Source organism: Mustela lutreola, chromosome 4 (assembly GCF_030435805.1).
Source record: "Mustela lutreola isolate mMusLut2 chromosome 4, mMusLut2.pri, whole genome shotgun sequence".
Taxonomy (NCBI): Eukaryota; Metazoa; Chordata; class Mammalia; order Carnivora; family Mustelidae; genus Mustela; species Mustela lutreola.
In genome coordinates this window covers 164,251,373-164,268,375 of record NC_081293.1, presented here as the reverse complement: position 1 = coordinate 164,268,375, position 17,003 = coordinate 164,251,373, and the positions used below count along the sequence as shown (strand labels likewise).

Below are 17,003 nucleotides of genomic sequence, written 5' to 3'. Positions count from 1 at the left end.
AGATGATTTCATTTTCTCTGCAAGATATAATATGAAATATAAATCTTATTGAAACTGCATATTTACTTTGATGAAGTGTTATGTTTTGAATATATTTAATCATTTCAGTTTTTGTGCATTTACTTTCCTTTTTAAAAGCAACTCCATTCAAAATGTGACTTGAATTGAGAATATTTTTATCTGTCCTTGATTTCCAAATTCATATTAAATGATCATTTATGTGATGATGTATGAGATGTTCCTTGAAATGTATCTGTTCAAAAACTTAAAATGTTATTGGCAGGAAATTGGCCTTATTAAGATTTAGTCATTGCTGTGTAACAAATTTCTCCAACATTTCAAAGCTCAAAACAACAAATGTTTATTATCTCACACATTTTCTGAGTATCAGGAAGCCAGAAGCAACATGGGTGGGTGGTCTGGCTTGTGGTCTCTCATGAGACTATAGTGACACTGTTTGTTAGAGCTAGGCTCTGAATACTTGACTAAGTCTGAAGGTTCTGCTGTTAAGCTCACTCATATGATTGGCAGACCATATTTCCTCATCAAACAAGTCTCTCAGTAGGGCTGCTCAGGATGGACATGGACTTCCCCAGAGTGAAATTCCAGGGATAGAGTTGGATGTCAGTACCCTTCTTTTAGCACTCCAAATTACATAATTTTCAAATGGCTAAACCTAAATGCAGTTTAAAAGGATATTCTGATACATACAAATGGCTAACAGACATGTGAAAAAATGTTCATGATCATTAGCCATCAGGGAATTCCAAATCAAAACCACATTGAGTTACCACCTTACACCAGTTAGAATGGCAAAAATTAACAAGGCAAGAAACAACAGATGTTGGAGAGGATGTGGAGAAAGGGAAACCCTCTTACACTGTTGGTAGGAATACAAGTTGGTACAGATACTAGAAAACAGTGTGGAGATTCCTCAAAAAATTAAAAATAGAGCTACCCTATGACCACGCAATTGCATTACTGGGTATTTACCACTAAGATACAGATGCAGTAGAAAGAAGGGCCATATGTACCCAATGTTCATAGAAGCAATGTCCACAATAGCCAAATTATGGAAAGAGCTGAGATGCCCTTTAACAGATGAATGGATAAAGAAGATGTGGTCTATATATACAGTGGAATATTACTCAGCCATCAGAAAGGATGAATACCCAACTTTTGCATCTACATGGATGGGACTGGAGGAGATTATGCTGAGTGAAATAAGTCAAGCAGAGAAAGTCAATTATCATATGGTTTCACTTACTTATGGAACATAAGGAATAACTTGGAGGACATTAGGAGAAGGAAAGGAAAAGTAAGGGGAGAAACCAGAGGGGGGGGGGATGAACCATGAGGGACTGTGGACTGGGAGAAATAAATTGAAGGTTTTAGAGGGGAGGAGGGTGGAATGTTGGGTGAGCCTCGTGGTGGTATTAAGGAGGGGACGTACTGCGTGGAATGCTGGTTGTTATACGTAAACAATGAATCTTGGAACACTACCTCAAACACTAATGATGGGGGCGCCTGGGTGGCTTGTTGGGTTGGGCCTCTACCTTTGGCTTCAGTCATGGTCTCAGGGTCCTGGGACCAAGCCCTGCATCGGGCTTTCTGCTCAGCAGGGTGTCTGCTTCGTCCTTTCCCTCTGTCTACTTCTCTGCCTACTTGTGATCTCTCTTCAAATAAATAAATAAAATCTTAAAAAAAAAGAACTAATGATGTATTGTATGGTGACTAACATAACACAATTTAAAAAAAAAGGATCTTCTGATTTTTTTAAACATATTTCATCTTTATTGTTTTCTTGAGGATTTAAATCAAATTCCACTGTTTACTTTAAATGAATTAAAGAAACTTAAGTATGTGATTTTAAAGAAATGTTTAAACATTTTCTTATGTATGAATCTTCTTTCTTACAGGTGCTTAGCTCTAGTGTTAAAATTCTTATTAAGAATAATAATAATATCAATATTATTCATTATATGTTAATAATAATTAATAATATTATTCTTATTAATAATTGTTATTATTAAGATTTTATTTATTTACTTGAGAGAGAGAGAACATGAGAGGGGAGAGGGTCAGAGGGTTAAGCAGACTCTCTGTTGAGGAGGAAGCCCAATACGGGACTTGATCTTGGGACTCCAGGATTATGACCTGAGCCGAAGGCAGTCACCTAATAACTGAGCCACCCAGGCACCCTCCCTCTGTGTTTTTTATTTGAATAAACTTTCAGCGTGGCTTCTTCTCCTCCAAAGGTTTAAAATGAGAATGACGTCAATAGTAACTTTCTATTACTTGAGACCTAGGTAGGATTGATGTCACTGTCATGGGTGGGAAGGATTTTAATATATCCCTTTTGTTACAAAATTGCTTTTCATTGTCTTTAAACAATAGATACTTAACTGACCTAAAATAACCTTATTTTATTCTAGGTCCCCTAAAAACCCAGAACAGAAGATCATTAAAAGAGTGATTGCTCTTGAAGGAGATATTGTAAAGTAAGTACTGAAACTGTTGTTTTTAAGTTCAAGTTATAAATTCTAGAATTTCATTGAGTTTTAAATCGTATCACTTGGGAAGTTCACTCAATTCAGAGGACCAAAGCTTTGGAGACATCCCAAATGAACTGGTATGTCTTCAGTGAGCCTCATCAACCATTTCAGGACGTAAGGCAAATATAGCCTCTTGATTATATTATTATCTTTTATCTGCAAGGCCTAGGAGAAATAAATATTAACTGAAATTGAGCAGGTTTTCTAAACTGACCACTAAATAATTGTGTTTTCAAATATTAAAATTAGCATGATTGTTTTAGCTTATGTTATTAAGGTTTATTTTAGACAAACTTATGAACATCTATTATTTCAGAAGCAAATACAGAAACTTGAAGTGGGAGATTTTCTATATGTGTACTCACAACCCTGAGATCACAATTTGAGCTGAAATCAAGAATCGGATGCTTAACCAACTGTACCACCCAGGCACCCCAATATCCAGAAAATTTTCTAAGCCTGTTTGCCAAAAAACTTAATTCAAAAATATCTATATTAATGACCCTATGGATTAAACAATCTCATTAAAATGAATCTCAGTTGGTTTTAACACAGAATCAAAGCCAGCACTTCTCACAGGATGGCCAGAGGATCGCTGGGCATTCCCAAGACCCTTTGAGAGGGTCAGTGAGATCAGAACTGTTTTCCTAATAATACTAAGATGCTGTTTGCCTTTCACTCTCATTTTCTCTTGAGAGTACAGTGGAGTTTTCCAAGGTTATGTGATGTGTGCAATGTCATCAAATTGAATGCAGGAGTGGATATTGGAATATGGCTGTCTCCTATTCATCCAAACACTAAACGGATTGGCAAAAATAGAAAAAAATGCTACTGATCTCACCACTTTTTTCTTTTGTTTTAGAAAATAATTATACTTTTCATTAAACACATCTTTGTATGTGTTAACATATAGGTTTATTATTGTTTTTAGATTGAATCTATAAAGATTTTTTTTTTAATTTACCATTTTCGTTTCCCATATGGTAAATATTGACAGTGTATTTTCTAATGTGGTAAATATTGACGAACAGTTCTTTGAGAGCCTTGGTTATTTTTACAAGTATAAAGGAGTCCTCACACTGTTTGTAGTGTGAGAAATTGCTGATGTAGGAATGGATGGCAAAAATGTTCATGTCATGATAACCTGTCCATGAGTAGTGTGCGTTACATGAATGGAGCTATTGCAAGATGGTTTGAATGGTTCATATTTATGAATATTTGTACAGTCTTTTTTGTTTTAAAAGCTTTTTTGAGGTAAGATTTATATACTGTACAGCTCACCGATTTTAAATATACAGTGTAATGAGTTTCAGTATATGTATATACAGTTGTGCAAGCCTCACCACACTCTGATGTTCGAACACTTCCATTACCTTTAGAAGTTCCCTCCTCCCATTTGCACTTACATGAGGCTCCCACCAGTCCCAGTTGGCAAGTCCCAGGCATCCAGGGATCTGCATCTAAATAAATGGTATTATACAATATGTAGTCTTTTATACCTGTGTTTCCCCTATGTATGTATATCTGTAATTTTTCCTTTTTATGGTTATGGACCTACCACGTTGTGTATGTTCATTTATGAGCTAATGAACATTAGAATTTTTCCAGTTTAGGGATATTACGAGTAAAGATATGAACATTTATATAAATGCTACAGACGTGTGTCTTCGGGTAGAAATGCATTTTTATTTCTACTGAAATGTATTTGCATGTATCACTGTTAAAATGCCTAGATTCCTAGAGAAGCTAGCGATTATGGTGAAGTAGATGTTTAACTTTGGTTAACTACCAAACTGTTTTCAAAAGTGGCTATAATATTTTATGTTCTATCAGCAATGCACAAGGGTTTGATTTCCTTTGTATCCTTGCCAACACTTGGTATTGTGATTATTTCTCATTAGCCATCCTCATAGGTGTAGAGTAGAAACTCATTGTGGTTTTGATTTACATTTCCCTGAAGGCTACTGATGTTGAGAATGTTTCCACATGCTTACTTGCCATGTGTATATTTTCTTGGATGAAGTGTCTTTTCAATGTATTTGCTCATTTTGTACCGGTTATTTAATATTTTGAATTATAAGAGGTCCTTTTATTTTGATTCCATAAATAGATTGGGCATTTAGGGGAGGATGAGTATGTATAATAATGTGATTTTAGTCAGGTTTGAGTGTATTTATATCAAAGAATTTAGTTTTTGTTATGTGTAGGATTTGTGTGGTCAGTTTGCAGAATTTGGCGATTGCTTTCTATTTTGAAGATCTTGTCCAGTCTTCTGATTTCAGTAAGAAACTGTGAAGAGCTGTAAATTTGGAAAACTATTTGATATACATCCATAAATGTCCAAAATGTGCTTTTATTTTTTTTAAAGATTTTATTTATTTATTAGAGAGATAGAGAGAGACCACAAGTAGGCAGAGCAACAGGCAGAGGGAGAAGGGGAAAGCAGGCTCCCCCAGTGAGCAGGGAGCCTGATGTGGGGCTCCATCCCAGGACCTGGAGATTATGACCTAAGCTGAAGGCAGCTGCTTAACTGACTGAGCCACCCAGGAGCCCCCAAAATATACTTTTAATATTTGGATGACAGTTTGTGTGGATGTGATGCAAATCCTATTCAGGGAATGAGTCAGCATATAAAATATACGTCATTTTAAAAGAATTAAAGCTGATCACGAAAGACCAGCATTGGATTATATTTATGGTATATGAAATGTCCAGAATAGGCAGATTCATAGAGGCAAAAAATAAGGGTTCCCAGGGGCATGAAAAAGGGGATTGAGAGATATGGGTACAATTTCTTTGTTGTTGTTTTTTGGTTTTGTTCGTCTGTTTGTTTTTGGTAGGTGGTATGAGAATGTTGAAAATAAATGTATGAAAATAAAGTATGATAGTTCCACAGCTCTGTGACTATATTAAAAACAATGCATTGTACATTTTAAATGGGTAAATTACATGTTACATAAATTACATCTCCATAGGCTATTTAAAAAAAAAAAAAAGCGTTAGTCAACAAAGAGAGCAAAAATTTTATCTATGTCAAATAATCTAACAAGATTAGGAATGTCAAGGGATTCATTTTACATTATAATCCAAAGAGAACACAGCTTTAATTCAGATGTATCATTATTGGTCACTAGCTGAAGAGTCAACAATGTGAGATGGTAAAACTTGGTCAGACAAAAAAACTCTTTGTAATTAGAAATCAGTATGTGTAAATACTGTGTTGGGTTCACAGAGTGGCTGAACTAGAAGGAGGGTTATTGGTACCGGGCTGGGAGATGAGGGGAAAGGAGATAGGGATCTATCTTTTTTTTTTTTTAAGCCTTGCTCCCCCCCTCCCCCCAGTTGCAACCCGCATGGGGAAAGGCTGGCTGCTTTGTTGTGTGAAAATTAACACATTGGACATGTGGCCCTTTTTGTCTCTTTTTACTACACCTCTATCATGAAGCAATGAGTAACATAAGAATGGAAGTACCAAGACTCAAGACTTTCCCAGTATGTAGGCTCTGAAACCTTTGTGATAATTGATTAGAAAAATAATTTTTTTTGTATTTCATGTTTTAAACAAAAATTTAAAATTTTATTCTTCTGAATAAAATAGGTGCTTAAAAATTCTAGGCTTCCTGGGCTTCAAATTAATAATTGGATATATTCCTGTAAAAATTTCCTAACAGCACTGAAAAATATTAAGAGGTATTAGGTAAAACAGTATTATTTACTGATATGCTTACCTCTTTTTGTCTATGACCTATTTTTAAAAATTATTTTTATTAACATATATTATTAGCCCCGGGGGTACAGGTCTGTGAATTATCAGGCCTACACACTTCACAGCACTCACCATAGCACATACCCTCCCCAATGTCTATAACCCCATCACCTTCTCCCTACTCCCTCACCCCTCAGCAACTCTCAGTTTGTTTTGTGAGATTAAGAGTCTCTTATGGTTTGTCTTTTTTTTAATGCTGAAGCATATTTTAAAAAATTTACAAATATGCTGTCTTTCTTCCATTAGAAATAATTTGTCTATTGGTGTCCTAGCTTTTGGTAGACAAGGTGCTTTGGCCTGTGATGTGGACTTTTCCTTCCCGGTCTTACCTTGGGTAATACTTGATTACTTATTAGACAAGCTAAACCTGAATGCACATCACCAGTTTTTTTTTTGTTTGTTTTTTGTTTTTTTTTTGGAAAGTACTTGGTATTTCATAAAATGATCAAAGAAAAAAATCTAACTTATTAGGACTCACCCTTTTCATGGATTTTGTAGTATTTTTATTGTGAATTATACATAATTAGTGAGTAGAGAGGAAACAATTATCTTTTCAGAGCTAAGCAATTTCAAGGCTTAATCTAATTGTCAATTTAATGTTCTGTTAGTTATAAAAAAAAGATACATAGTAAAATATAGTTTAAAGAGCATTATTTTAAAGATAATTCAGCAGATGGTTGACTGATGTTTTGTTTCTGCCTGGTGAAAGAAGTGTGACAGAAGCCAGGGATCAGCCTCACCTCACTGAAGACTAGAAATTGGGACTACGGCTAGATTTCCGGCTTCTGTGCACCTGTACCCTCTATCCTTCTGTTTGCCTGTCTTGCTTGTGTTCCTATTGGCTTTTGCTCCATTGCCAACTGTTGACTTCCTTGGATATGCCTTTTGTTTAAACTACCTGAGAGAAAGCAGAGTATGTCCCTTTGAGGTGCAGAACTAGTTTATGTCCACCTGACATGCCACTGGTCAATCAACTCATGAGCTGCCATTGGGGCAGGTGCCCTTCCTTGCTCGGGCCCATTGTGGCTGTCTTGGCCAGTCACCTAGTACAGACCCTTTGGCTCTAAGGAACCTCTCTGAAGGGGCTTGTATGTCTGGCAGACACTGTGAGGCCTGCCAAACTGGGACACTGTAGTCAGCACTCACTTCACTTAGCTTCAGCCTTTGAAGCCTCATGTTCAATAGAACTATAAGCTGTTCTCCTTGGTCATAGCTTTGACCCTACCCTCTGGGGAAGATTGAGTAACTGATTTAAATTACAGAAATAACACAAACTGGAAAAATTCAAAATGCTATCATGAACATTGTTGCACACATACTTTTGGACAGTAGTGTGTTTATTGTTGTAGAATGGATAGCTAGAATTAGAAATACTAGGTCAACTTAGGTTGTTGTTATTGTTGTTGTTATTTTTAGTTCTAGTGTATACAGCCAGATTTCCCTCCCAAGAGGTTTGCTTCCCATCTCACCAACCTATTTATACTCTTACCAAGGCTGCATTTGAAATGCAAATGAAATGCAAAATACGCATTTCAGAGGAGGCGGGTTTAAAAATCAAATGCAATGGGGGAGTGGTGGACTTCAGATTCAGAAGTCAAAGCATTTCAACACCAATTCGGAAATGAGTTTAGATGATTAGGTTCTATTTACTTTAATCAGATTGCTGACCAATAGGCCTTAGAAACAGTCATTTAAGGAACACTGGTGTAGCCACTAGAGAGACATATTGAAGAGACAAAGTCCCTGCTCTCGTGGAGCTTATATCCTAGTGGTTAGAAGCAGATAACAGGCAAATACATAACACATAATGCAAGACATAACACTGAGCTAGATGTGCTAAAGAAAAATAAAGTCAGAAAGGGTGTATAGAGTGGAGGGTTAGGGACCGCTATTTTAGGCAGGATGTTCACTGTGAACCACTCTAATGAGCAGATATGTAGCAGACTCTTATATTATGGGAGGAAGGAAGAGAGCCATAGTAGGATCTGGGACAAAGGCAGTTCACACCAAAGGAATAACAGATTTAATCCTGAGAAGGGTACACAGTAAGTGAGTTTAAGGAATCGCGAGAAGTCAGGATATCAGACCCAACTGAACGAGGAAAATTCAGGTAGGAGACTAGTATCAGAGGTTTGCAGAACTCCGTGGAGCATAGGAAGGACTTTGGATTTTATTGTAGCGGGATGGCAAGCCCGTGGAATGTTTTGAGTCTTGAGTGATCAGATGTGATTGGCATTTTTAAAAGATCCCTCTGTGCTGTGTGGAGAATAGACGAAAGGGAGACAGTCTGACCCAAGTAACTGGTCAAAGTATTTTTCTCTTGAGTAAATAATACATAGCTTCTTCTAAAAGTGGCTAAGTATCTTTGTTTGTGACATGAATGATGACTACTTTGATTTGAGATTTCCAGAGTGACTCATAAAAGTAGTCACATTACTTGTAATCACAGTCATTACGGTTATATTGACAAGGCAAAAGTAGAGTTGAAGCATTTGTTCAGTGAATTCAGCCAAATATTCCTAAGATGGTAACAGAGGTGAGTTTTGCAAGTCTGAAATTTCTGCCATGATGTCAACATTGATTAACATCACAAGACAGTTGCTTGATTGTGTGGAGAACTTAGCTAGAAATCTAGCCGTTTTCATCAAGTTTGCCCAAATGGGTCTGCTTATCTGTAACAGGAACAGTAAAAAGCTAATGAAAGTAATATTTAGACAAGGCCATTAGTTCCACCAAAATATTTTTCATAGTTATTTGCTTTTTCTTATTAATTTGTTATGACTCACATAGAAAGGCTATTTTAGAAAAAGATAAAATGAATACAAAGCACCAAACTGCAGGAAGTCAATATGAATCAACCGCAACTGAAATTGTAAGGCATCAACATTTTTACTGGGCACTTGTACTTCTGCTTCACAGATTTTCTCAGCCCCGTCAAAAATGAAGCCTTTTATCATTTCCCTTCTTACTTACTAAAATACACTTTTCAGATAGATACTTGGAATCTGGGAATCTATGTCGTTAGCGAGCTCCAAGAAGTAAATCACCAGTGAATCCCCAAACTAGGACACTCTTCAGAGTGAAAGGGGATGATGATTATGTTGGAATAATTAGCATGGGGGGGCTGCCAAGACAAACTGCAACAAATGGTCGCCCTACCAGTGAAGCGTAATCTACTTTATAATTCACTTTACATGATTTGATTTTCTTTAGTTTGTGGTTCGCCTTGTTCAGGAGAATTCCAAGAAGGGTTTGTAGAGAACAATCACTTCCTGGCCCCAGGGAGGCCTTCGGTTGGGCAGGATCAGTGATGTTGTGGAGAGGCCTGCCCTGCTCACAACACAGTCATTTCCATGCTGGAAAGGACAGTGTAGGACTTTCTGTAACAACTACCGATCCTGCAAAATATCTTGCATTAAAGAACCATGAGACTTCTCTCACTGTAAAATATTTAAATCATAATTCCTCTTCAGGTCTGGAGACTATATTGTAAAATGTCAAAACACCCTAATTTATTAAAAATAACTATCTGATATTAGCAAAAAAAAAATCCATTGAATCACTAGAAATGAAACATTTTAAAACTTGTTGATTTTAAGTGTGCCATTGAAGATACAGAAATCAATATTAGCCTATCACAGATGGTTGAATCATATTATGTTTCAGGAAAGGATGAAGCTTTATAGGAAGAAAAACAAAACTAAATTGAGTTTTCCCCAGTAAAACTAAAAATGATGCTTGTTTAATAACTTTTTTTTTTGATGCAGTAGCTCTGAATAATAGGAGATTAATTGATCTCTGTGGCACTCTGAAGACCATGTATTGATTTATGACATTTTTGGTAGATTAGGATTTAGGAATATGTTCTTTCCTAAAAGAAAGGACAGAATAAAGATGAAATTTGAAAAGATACTTGTGTCCAGGACCCTGATAAAGATTGTGGAATAGAATGTTTCAGAGCATGGAAGCTAATGGTTTTATTTTATGGTTCTCAAATGGGACACAGGTAAGTGGTTGCTTTTGAAGACAGGAAGATATTTGTACACTGGGCCTTAGCTGTTAGTGATTTGAGCAGAAAAGACTTTCACAAATTTCTAAGCCACTTAAGCCTGGTTTAGTTTGAATTCTGAATTTTCCCAAATCAAAATGGCACAGCACATCCTTGTTAAGTGCTTACCTTCTGACCAATTCTACTATTTAATAGGTAAGATCTTGAGCATGGAATTAAGTATTCCAGGGTCTGTCCAATAAGGGTTAGTTACCACTAAATTAGAGGCATTTGTGAAAAATCATCAGTTTTGCTCTGATGTCGACCTGAGAAATTATTAATTTCTCCTGGACATTCTTCCCTTCCTCTTGAAAGAAAGAGAATTCTTTACTAAAGAATTATGGACTGGTAGGTAACCCATGGCTTTTTGGAATCTTTCTTTTTTGTAGATGCAGATGATTATTTCTCACACTGCTGCTGTATCTGTGAATAAAAATAGAATTGCTGAGGGGCGCCTGGGTGGCTCAGTGGGTTAAAGCCTCTGCCTTCTGCTCAGGTCATGATCTCAGGGTCCTGGGATCGAGCCCCGCATCAGGCTCTCTGCTTGGCGGGGAGCCAGCTTCCTCCTCTCTCTCGCTTTCTGCCTGCCTCTCTGCCTGCTTGTGATCTCTGTCTGCCAAATAAATAAATAAAATCTTAAAAAAAAAAAGTGGAATTGCTAATAAAAATTCTGTGCATTAGCAGTAGGTAGTTCTTCATCACCACCACAGAGATAGCCACTTTAAGTTTATGTGCAAAAATGTTGATCTGGATTTTTTTTTTTAAAGATTTATTTATTTATTTGACAGAGAGAGATCACAGGTAGGTAGAGAGGCTGGCAGAGAGAGAGAGAGAGAGAGAGAGAGAGAGAGAGAAGCAGGCTCCCCGCCGAGCAGAGAGAGCCATGCGGGACTCGATCCCAGGACCCTGAGATCATGACCTGAGCCGAAGGCAGCGGCTTAACCCACTGCGCCACCCAGGCGCCCCTGATCTGGATTTTTAAGGTCGAGATTATTTCTATAATCGATTTAGCAGCATAGGGAGGTTTTCAGAGGCACTACACCAACTGCAGTGTGTACACATTCACGTAGGAGGGTGCGGTTGCTGGAAGTCAGTAGGCTACTTAGACTGAATTGCTTTTTCTAATGATGGTGACAGTGAGGATTGCGGTCCTCTCCTCACCCCCATTAGTGGTTTCTCTTGCTTCATTTTTGAACTTACTCTGCCTGTCTCTTGAATAGGATTCTTCTTTTTTTTTTTATTTTATTTTATTTTTTTTAAAGATTTTATTTATTTTGACAGAGAGAGAGAGAAATCACAAGTAGGGAGAGAGGCAGGCAGAGAGAGAGAGAGAGGAGGAAGCAGGCTCTCCTCGGAGCAGAGAGCCTGACGTGGGGCTCGATCCCAGGATCCTGGGATCATGATCTGAGCCGAAGGCAGAGGCTTTAACCCACTGAGCCACCCAGGCGCCCCAAGATTCTTCTTTATATAAAAACATCTTCACGGGCGCCTGGGTGGCTCAGTGGGTTAAGCTGCTGCCTTCGGCTCAGGTCATGATCTCAGGGTCCTGGGATCGAGTCCCACATCGGGCTCTCTGCTCCGCAGGGAGCCTGCTTCCCTCTATCTCTCTCTCTGCCTGCCTCTCCATCTGCTTGTGATCTCTCTCTGTCAAATAAATAAAATCTTTAAAAAAAAAAAAAACATCTTCACTATTCATTCTCTTATGCATAGTCATTGATTCATTCGGTATGTTATGGAGGTCAGGTGCACAAACTATAAATTCGGACTTCCTTGGTTTCTATCCCAGCATTGCCACTTCTTGCGTTACTTTACCAAATTACTTAATTCTCTAAGCTTAATTTCCCTCATCTGTAAATGGAAATTACAGTATTACTCCCTGGAGTACTCTTCAGGATAACATGACATAGTGGCTATAATTTGGCGAGCACAGTGCTTGGCACCTAATAATGTATTCAGTAAGTATCAGATATTCTTAGAAGCAGTCAGGATTTAATCATTGTTTATTGAGTGCCTGGAATATTTACTGTGTGCTAGACACTGTAGGATTCTGAGGTTGTGAGTATGAAAAGCCATCGATAGTTCGTGCCTTCCTGACATTGATGCTCTGGTGGAAAGGCAACAAAAGCAACAAAGAAATACAATTGCCACCATAAAAATGTACAAAGGTCCCTGGAACATCCCTGTAGGGACAGCATCTGGTCTACCTAGGGAGCTGGGCTGTGTCGTACTCAACTTTCTGGTTAAAGTTTGAGATGAATAGGAGATCTCCAGCTCCCTTCTTTTTCTTTTTCTTTTCTTTCTTTTTTTTAAGGTTTTATTTATTTATCTGACAGACAGAGATCACAAGTAGGCAGAAAGGCAGGCAGAGAGAGAGAGAGAGGGAAGCAGGCTCCCCGCTGAGCAGAGAGCCCGATGTGGGGCTCCATCCCAGGACCCTAGGATACCTGAGCCAAAGGCAGAGGCTTAACCCACTGAGCCATCCAGGCGCCCCTCCAGCTTCCTTGTTAATTGCAAAAGCAATACAGGCTCAGTATAATTTAGGAAAATTGAAACGATAGTGGAGCATATGGGGTAAAATGAAAAAGTCTCTTTTCCCTCATACTTCTAATCACACTCCCAGAGGTATATATGGTTTGGATCCTGATCTATGTCTCCTGGTAGGAGATTGGAAGGTTTAGAAAAATATTTATATCATAGCATTTTTCCTTGAATATTCCAGAAGGAAAAAAACATATACTTCAGATATATCTATAATAATTTATGTGTTCTGGTGTGTGTGTTACACAGATAGGTGCACCTATTTTATAGTAATATACTTGTATACCTCTCCTAGGTAGGTATTTGAAAACATGGCAACTTCAGAATTGCTTATTTATAAAGTTCCGAATAATAAATTATACTCCTAGGAGTAATGTACACAAAGATACTGTGTGAAAATTATTGGGTAACAATAATATGTGACCCAGACAAAACCATTTATAGAAAATTACAGGCAAGAGAATGAAAGTGAATAGTAAGTAATATCCTTATTATTTAATGTTCTTCCTATTCAAGTCATCATATCTAAAAGGAATTAGAACCATCATGTTCTCTCCAGGCAGTATATAACCTGAAGTGACTGGGGGTGGGGGGGGGCGGTTCAGGGAGGAAACCCGTTGCTTAGCTTAATTAGGGAAAATTTTCCGCACCTGGGAGCCTAGCAGGATGCTCTGGTCTGGCTCCATCCTTGTTAACATCTTCTTGCTGCCCTCCAGAATACAGTAGTCAGTCTCTAACCTGGATGGTTTTCACTAAGCTCCTTTCCTCTGTTTTTGGGCTGACTCTGGGGACTTTACTCCCCAATTCTGCCACGAGCCTCCCTCGCCTCCCCCAGTGCAGACAGATCATGGGAGGTGCTGTCACAGAGCCTGATATTTCCTACCAGGGAGCACATCACACTGGGGGCTGGTCAGTGCATTAATCTAGTCGCCTTCTTCGCTGCTGGCTTAATTAGACTTCTTAGTAGTATAACTTTTTGAAGTTGTGGCCTGCAAGTAAAAAATGCAGAAAAATGCTGACTTTTGTACACTCCTTTGAACAAAGTATTGATTTTTATTTATTTTTTCTTTGCTCACAGTAACGTAAGTCTGTCAAATATTTGGAAAAGACATATAAGTATCATTATCTTAGTAGGAAACTAAAAAGATGGTCTTAAAATACCTTTTTAACGAAGCTTAAGAAGCATGCCAAAAAGATTTAAGAATATTTCAGCCTGAAAAATTACTTAATAATTAAGGAACAGATAGCTCTTCTAGTTTTGCACAGTTTCAGTTAACCTTGTTTCAACCTAACGTTGACCACACTGTTTCTCTTTTAAAATGTTTAGAGAAAGAATTTCATGTGATGGAGCAGGTGTGTTTAAGGTATTAACTTAGTTAGTTATGGATGCTGTTATATTTTTGTAACTTCTGTTGTATGAGAGCTTTTTTTAGGTGTCTGGGGTAATAAGGGGTAGCATGAAAATAGTAGAAGGAGTGTACCCTTGGAGTAAGATGATAGATTCAATTCCAACTCTGTTTCTTACAAACTGTGTGACCTTGGAAAAGTTATTGACCTCTCTGATTTTAAAAGGAAAAAAAATCTCTATTTTCAGAGTGATTTTAAAGACCAAATATCTCCCAATACTTTGTAAATTTTAACACACTAGTAACTGTAATATATTATTAACTGATTTTCTAGTTGGCGTCTCCAGAGCTTAACAGAATGCCTTGCCCATTTTAGATTATCCATTTATTCTGTCATCATTGAAAAAAAAATTATTCTATTGCTCAATCAAGATATAGGTCCATATTTGATAAATTCTGAAGTTGGAAGAAAACCAGTTTTACTGTGGACTCAAATGCGGGCTACTGTATTTTTCAGATCTTGAACTGGTTCTTCATGCACAGTTACCTGGTGTTTGTAGCAGGGGTCAATATGCTTTTTCTGTAAACAGCCAGATAGTAAATATGTTTTATAGCTTTGCAGGCTATACCATCTCTGACAAAACTACTCAATTCTGATACTATAGTATGAAAGCAACTATGAACAGTACATAAAATGAATGTTCCAATAGAACTTTAGTTACAGAAACAGATACTAGGCTAGATTTGGCCCCCAGGCCCTACCTAGTTTGCTAATTCTGGTCTTTATTATCTACTTTCATTCCTTTAACCTTAGAGATAAGTAGAAAATACTGAACTTATTTTCTAGTCCCGGCCAGCAGTTTAAATAGTAGGGAGGAATTAGCTTAAAAGGCTTGGGTTCTTGGGTTAAATGCTGGTCGAGACAGAGTAGCTGTGTTTCTCCAAGTGAGGTTTTTGCTGCATTGCTCGAAGCCACATGGGTACACCTGAATAGTGAAGATATTTGTCTTGAGCTGGTTGGGGAAGAGCTATGATACTTTAAGAACACTGCAGAGAGTATTTTCACTGGCGAGGAGCCACAATGCTCATAAAAGAGTAGAATAAATTTCATTGCCCAAATAGTTTCTTCCTAATACAAAAGGAATATCCCTACAGATGGAAAAATGTTTTATCCGAATACTACGCCAGGCTATTTAAGCTCTTCTTATAAGCCCAGCATTAGAACTCCAGTGATCTTCTGTCTTTTGTTTGAGCTCGATCTGGTTATGCCGGACTAAACTGACAGTGAGGAGAAGAAGGGGCTAATAATCTAGAGGATCCTTTTTTTTTTTTTTTTAAGTAATTTATTTTAGTTCCTCAATTTATTCGTTGTATTACGGAAAATGTTCAAATGTTCTCTAGTTTATTACAAGGGATACCTTTATATATAATAGCATCTTAGTTAGGCATAAGTGGTAATCATTCTCATATTTAAAATGTCGATGATGAAACTAAAGTCTATGTTTGCAGTTTTTGTAATATTGGAAGACGTTTGTTGACAGAAATATTAATCATAAATTGTTGATTTAGAAAATAGAGTGTCTCCCTAGTTTTTTTCCCCTGAGAATCTAAATGGTTCACACTAGCAGAACTAATAAGATTTTGAAATTGATCATCCTCAACTCAAAGGAGAATTTGAGTGAAAATAATTAATTTTTTTTTTCATTATTAGGGTAGCTGACAGTTGTTGATCTTTCCTTTCAGAGGAGTCAATTGTGTGATGAAAGTTGTATATCTGGGGTATGATGAATAGCAAGTCATTAACTCTGGGTTTCTGCAACTGGACACTTGGGAACTAAGGAGATTTTCTACTTTGCTTATTACAAAAATAAATTCTACTCCTTGGCCATTATGCGATACCTGGTTTTAATATGCAGCCCAGAGCCGGCAGTGAAAAACGCCGTGTCCCACACTGCTACGCCTCAAGGTGTATTGATGCTTCCAAGGAACATTTCTGCAGTTTGGATTCCAATATTACATACATCAGAAAGTAAATGACTATTTAATCTGTAACTATAACATGAAGAGGAGCAAGTAATACATACTGCAATGGAGTTTAGTAGGATGGAAAGCCAACCTGAAAGATTTTCTATTTGAGATGAAAAGTATAATAAGCAGTAAGCTTTACAAAAGCGAGGAGTGTGATAATAGAAGAGGAAATGAATGAACAGATTAGAATTTCGCATGTGTATGGGAAAGTAAGGTGACCTTTAATGGATTTCTGGGACTGTCTTTGGGGGATTATGTAAATCAAGCCTGCACTCTAAGTCTCACAAGGCTATCATTAAAATCAAGAGAATGCTTTCTGCCTAATGGAAATTGAAGTGACTCCTGACTTGATGTATGGGAGCTCTAGTATTCTCACATGACTTTTAAAAAATAATGATTTTGTTAAAATTAAACCTTGCAACTTCCTTGCCTATAAGAGGCAAGAGAAATAAAGAGGATATGCATATGGAACTTAAATGAAAGTTTCACTTTTCACATTCATGGCAATGTATGAATATTGCACAGTATATTGAGCCAGTGATAAGTACTAATGTCATTTTCGTCTTTGCTAATAGGTGAGAAGATGTTTCTCATTGCTGTTTTCATTTATATTATTTTCATTGCTAGTAGGAATGAGTATTTTATTAATCTTTTTCTTTCTTTTCTAAGAATTATTTCAGAATTCCCCATTTTTAAATGGCATTCAATGTTTTCTTATCAGT

General features: G+C 37.2%; 1 protein-coding gene across 3 annotated transcripts in view; it reads left to right on the top strand.

Moving 5' to 3' along the window:
* IMMP2L (inner mitochondrial membrane peptidase subunit 2) overlaps positions 1-17,003 on the top strand; it is an 867,031-nt gene that overhangs the window by 586,404 nt on the left and 263,624 nt on the right. For all 3 annotated transcript variants that reach the window (XM_059171589.1, XM_059171592.1, XM_059171590.1), the window contains one exon: positions 2,436-2,501. In XM_059171589.1, the coding sequence (XP_059027572.1) occupies positions 2,436-2,501 (66 nt within the window). The remainder of the gene's footprint in view (positions 1-2,435; positions 2,502-17,003) is intronic.